The 6,000-nt window shown below is 33.9% G+C and overlaps 1 protein-coding gene across 2 annotated transcripts in view; it reads right to left on the bottom strand.

The window, feature by feature from the left end:
• Positions 1-267: 267 nt before the first annotated feature.
• LOC138697565 (fidgetin-like protein 1) overlaps positions 268-6,000 on the bottom strand; it is a 29,049-nt gene continuing 23,316 nt past the window's right edge. For both annotated transcript variants that reach the window (XM_069822910.1, XM_069822911.1), the window contains exon 11: positions 268-730. In XM_069822910.1, coding sequence (XP_069679011.1) covers positions 419-730 — 312 coding nt within the window. In that variant the 3' untranslated portion in view covers positions 268-418. The remainder of the gene's footprint in view (positions 731-6,000) is intronic.

Raw genomic sequence — 6,000 nt, 5'->3', positions numbered from 1 at the left:
ATCACAAAAATGACATTCAATTGATTAGAATTTCTGTTTGTAAGAAAAAAAAATTACAAATATCTCACTGGTATCAATTATTTAATTAAATTACAACTATTATAAGCCATATTTTATTTAATGATATTGTTCAGTATTTGATGTTGATTGAAATATAACACTGCACTCCTATCGCCAAATATAAATTACAATTACCGATATTCGGAGGTCAGAATTGTACATATTATGCACTCTGTTATGCATGGGAACATTTCGACGAAATAAAAATAGTTACTATGAATCTGATGAACTGAACTGATAACTTATTACATAATCTACATTCAGAGGCAATCTTCTTTCTCTTAAACTTCACAACTACTCCAACCTGCCGTATTAGAAAACTTCGTCTTCTACATTTTATAACAACTGCTTTTTTGCATTACATCCCTGAACCATACAGTTTATCCCAAGCCACGTAGCTATCCAGATCTCCTGGTGACACACTAGCTCGAACTCTGTTTAGAGCAGATTTGAAGTCGCTGACTGTTACTGGACGGACTTGATCAGGACTTATATGTTGAATTTCAATGAAACCAAGGGAACGAATGGGTCCCAAAGATGCTTCTTGGCATAAATTCTTCATATCGGCACCAGAATAGCCATCTGTTAGAGTCGCAATTTCATGCACATCTTCTTCTGTTAGGTTATGGTTCTCATCTGACATAAGTCGATCAACAATTTGCCGACGAGCCTGAAACCAAATCAATATGAATAAAATATAATGGATTGTATTGTCTATTATGCCTGCAAAGGTTAACACAACACTTAAATAACTACAGATAGTGATTTTTGACAATAGCAATAAATTTTAAATGCCTCCAAAATATGTGTATTTAAATACGTAGGATATAAAATGAATTAAAGTGATGCACTAAGTGATACTAATTTTTTAGCTAGAGAGTTGAAATTTTTACTGAATATGCATAACAATATCATAATCCCACATTATACATTTCTATCTTTTCTCATGAACACTTTTTAATAAATTAAACTTTTTCTTTAATTTTCTTAGTGAAAATCCTATTTATAAAAAAAAATATTATTTTTTTAATCTAATTTTTTCTTAAATATAACACTGCATATTGTGCACTATAGATAGTAATATTCTACTCTAATTTGTTCATTTGTAAAAATATATATATATGTTGTTGTTGTTTTCTAATGCCAGGCGTTTGACAATAGAGTCATTTGACCTCTTGCACTCCAATATTTTTCAAAGATATTATCATGGCCAGCCACTGAAGCACAGATTTTGAGGTGTTCCGAATCCATTTCTTGGTTTGAGTTGCACAATGGGCAGTTAGGGGACTGATATATTCCAATTCTATGCCGGTGTTTGGCCAAACAATCATGGCCTGTTGCCAATCTAAATGCAGCTACAGACGATTTGCGTGGTAAATCGGGAATTAACTGTGGATTTTGATGCAGAGAGTTCCATTTTTTCCCTTGGGATTGTGTTATCAAATTTTGTTTGTTGAAGTCTAAGTATGTAGATTTAATAAATCTTTTCACAGAGTAATACGTAGATTTAGTAACAGGTCTGTAAGTAGCAGTGCTGCCCTTCTTTGCTAAAGCATCCACATTCTCGTTTCCCAGGATTCCACAATGGGATGGTATCCATTGGAATACAATTCTTTTATTGAGTGTTATTAGTTGAGAGAGCATTTTAGTTATTTCTGCTGTCTAAGATGAAGGTGTGTGTTTAGAGACTATTGATAGAATAGCTGCTTTGGAGTCTGACAATATAACTACATTTTAAAATTTATTGATGTGGCATAGAAGATTCCTGAGACTTTCACTCATTGCAATGATTTCTCCATCAAAACTTGTTGTTCCATACCCAAGAGATCTATAAAGTGAGAAGAGACAGCACGTAACACCTGCACCGGCACCTTGTTCTCTGGAGATCAAGGATCCATCGGTGTATAAATGAAGCCAGTTTTGTGGAGGGTACCTAATCTTAATTGTCTCTAAAGACAATTGTTTTAGTATTTCATATTTACTTCTGATTTTAGTATTTCTTCTGTTAAATTTAGATTATATTCTATATTTAATGGAGTTAAAGGGTTTGGTTTAATTTGTAGGTTTTCTTTTAAATTCGGGATATTGATTTTCTGTTTTAATTCTTGAACAATGGATATGAAACTTTATTGAGTTTTCAATCTACAGAGAGGACTGTATGATTGCCAATTGTTTCCTGGTAATCTAATAAGTTTTTCATATTGAATCAGTGCTTTTTCTTCTATTGTCATTTTGATGCTGTTAATATTAGTGAGAAATCTCACAGAATCTATTGGAGTTGTTTTGATTCCACCAGTAATGAGTCTGAGAGCTATATATATATATATATATATATGTCCGGCTTCACAGAGAGAAGGGTCACCTTCCGGATCCTAGTTGCCATCTTCTTCTGTCCTCCCAATCACCGTCTTGTAACTCTCTCTGTGACATAGCATTATTAACTCCTTTAATCCATGTATCTCGCGGTCGCCCTCTTCTTCTTCTCCCATTTGGAACCCATTTCAAGATAGTTTTCGGCAGTCTTTCGTTTTCCATCCGCTGAACATGTCCGTACCAAATTAACTGTCTTCTTTGTATTTCTTCGATGACTGTTTTCTCTTTATGCATAAGTCTTCTAATATCCTCGTTCTTAACCCTATCTAGTCTTGACTTCATGGCTGATCTTCTCAGGAAATCCATTTCAGTAGATAGAAGCTTATTTTCCATATGCTCAGGTATCTGCCAAACTTCACATCCATAGAGTAATGTGCTTTTAACTATGGATTCATATATCATCATTTTTGTTTTTGTCCTAATGTTCTTCTGCCGTAGAATAGAATTTAGTGTTCCTGTAACTTTCCTGGCGTTAATTATTCTTGAATTTATCATATTTTCATATCTTCCTGTATTATCAAATTTTGCTCCTAAATATGTGAATTCATTACATGATTTTATTGTTATATATATAATTTCTTCAATGTTCAAACACGAATAAAAAATAATACTGCTTTACGTATATTTCTCTAGCAATAAAACTATACTGAATACAGCCAATAAAATACTCCATTTCACAACAAGATATTAATGACTAAGTATGCCAAACTTCATCACTCTAGCTTTAACCACTGAGAAATAAAATAAATACTTGTTGAAAACGTAGAAAATTTATTTTCTGATATAATTAATTTTAAAGTTTTGGTTACACATAACTCGTACATTAACACAACTTCTAACAATTATTATCAGTTATATAAAAAGTATGCTTATAAACAAGATATCGAGATAAAAAATTCATGAAACCGTACATTTTTTAGCACGAAAATAAAAAAAAGCGATAAAATTTGTCGAAATTCGACTATTTTCAAAAGTCATTGCCTTATTAGATGTTTATTAATTTATGCATTACAAATACGAAATGACGTAAGAAAGAGAAATTTTTCATTTTTTATGACATAAATGCAAAAAAAAAAAAAAAAAAACTTGTTCTTTATTCTTCTGTTTTTAAGATTTAAGTACAAACTATCAATTTTTTAAAATCTTATTTTCAAAAACATGCCTCATCATTACTTTTATTATGTGAGTCTAGGTGATTTTTTGGAAAAATATGATATTTTATATGACCACTTTGTTCACAATATTCGGGACAACAGAGATGTAGATCAATTGCAAACTTTAGTAGCAGTAAGAAACTTAATTGATCAGAATTTGCCTGAAAAATCTTGCTCCACGTTTCTGTTTAACAAACTGATATGTACTAAAGTGAATTCTTTGAATTAATTTAATATCTTTTCTTTCTTAATCTTATAACGTCAATTATTCTTATTTTAATGTAAGTATCTTTTTTAATGTTAATAACTGAAACAAATTTATTTTTTCCATAATTCCTTCCTTTTTATCATTTAAAATGACAATCTTTGATGTCATTTTACATGATGTAAATTATTAAATACATTCAGTTTTATTAATCCCTGTGCTGATATGTACAACTGGAGTCTTTAATAAATTCATCATGTTAAAGTATGACTATTATTTATATTTAACAATTTCGAGGGAAAAATTGTTCAAATCAACTTTACAGGGAGTTATACCTGCTTGATTTGCATTATTTACATTACCTCTTAAAATTTATCTACAGAAATAAAAATCATTATATTAAAAAAGCTACAAATTATTACCACTTCCAAGGATAATTATTATCCAGGATGAGATCCAACGTACAGATGATAGATAATGTGCTTTTTTTTTTTTTTTAAGTTTTCCCTGAATATAGTTTTTTTTTTTTTCTCCCCAGAATTAAAAGTCCCCATTCGTACCTATGTTTATTATTTTTTATATTCATTTACAGTTATAAATTTTAAGTTATATCAATATCTCGGTATATCAACAGATTAATTAGGTGCTACCAAACAGTAACTAATTTCAAACGATTCTGGATAAGTAAACAGGCAATCCTAAGACAAAGAATAATCACGCCAGTTTTTTTTTTTTAGTTTGCCTCTTTATTACTGTTTTTTCATAGAGTTACCAGAAGCCTGGCTTTTGCTAGATATGACATTTCATTTTAATTTGTCCTCTGTCCAGTAGACATTATCTTAAAAAATCAGGAATTGTCCAGCTTTTTAAAATATGAAATTAGATATTGTAATTTTCTTTTTACAGTACACAATTCATAAGATGTAGCTTCCTATACTGAATATTAAGCACAAAACGTCCTAGGCAGAATTCGGCTTTACGAGGCTTTGGTTAGGAAATTGTTTCCTAAAATATGTTCTAAGAAACGATTACGTACAATTTAAGGAATCTTTTAGGATCAAACAAACAGTGGTAGAGTGCTGGTACGTTCAACCAGAGGTCCCGGGATCGATACCCGGCCCCGGAACAATTTTTCCCTTGAAATTATTCAAATCTGCTTTACAGGGAGCTTCATCTGAAAGACTAGATTTGCTTAATATATACGTTACTGTGTTCGTTAACAGAAAACCACAATTCCAAGTCACACAGAGATTGTGTGCACTCGTTGTGGGTCTCTGGCGTTTCGTCAGCCCACGCGAGTTGTGTGGATATAAAGGGAAGAGTTGAGACGGTGTCGGGTGGAGTTCCCGGGTAGCTCAGTGGTAGAGCGCTGGTACGTTCAACCAGAGGTCCCGGGATCGATACCCGGCCCCGGAACAATTTTTCCCTTGAAATTATTCAAATCTGCTTTACAGGGAGCTTCATCTGAAAGACTAGATTTGCTTAATATATACGTTACTGTGTTCGTTAACAGAAAACCACAATTCCAAGTCACACAGAGATTGTGTGCACTCGTTGTGGGTCTCTGGCGTTTCGTCAGCCCACGCGAGTTGTGTGGATATAAAGGGAAGAGTTGAGACGGTGTCGGGTGGAGTTCCCGGGTAGCTCAGTGGTAGAGCGCTGGTACGTTCAACCAGAGGTCCCGGGATCGATACCCGGCCCCGGAACAATTTTTCCCTTGAAATTATTCAAATCTGCTTTACAGGGAGCTTCACCTGAAAGACTAGATTTTGCTTAATATATACGTTACTGTGTTCGTTAACAGAAAACCACAATTCCAAGTCACACAGAGATTGTGTGCACTCGTTGTGGGTCTCTGGCGTTTCGTCAGCCCACGCGAGTTGTGTGGATATAAAGGGAAGAGTTGAGACGGTGTCGGGTGGAGTTCCCGGGTAGCTCAGTGGTAGAGCGCTGGTACGTTCAATCAGAGGTCCCGGGATCGATACCCGGCCCCGGAACAATTTTTCCCTTGAAATTATTCAAATCTGCTTTACAGGGAGCTTCACCTGAAAGACTAGGTTTGCTTAATATATACGTTACTGTGTTCGTTAACAGAAAACCACAATTCCAAGTCACACAGAGATTGTGTGCACTCGTTGTGGGTCTCTGGCGTTTCGTCAGCCCACGCGAGTTGTGTGGATATAAAGGGAAGAGTTGAGACGGTGTCGG

The sequence above is a fragment of the Periplaneta americana genome, chromosome 4, assembly GCF_040183065.1.
Source record: "Periplaneta americana isolate PAMFEO1 chromosome 4, P.americana_PAMFEO1_priV1, whole genome shotgun sequence".
Taxonomy (NCBI): Eukaryota; Metazoa; Arthropoda; class Insecta; order Blattodea; family Blattidae; genus Periplaneta; species Periplaneta americana.
Note: the sequence above shows the minus strand (reverse complement) of the source record. Positions and strands in the feature narration are given on the sequence as shown.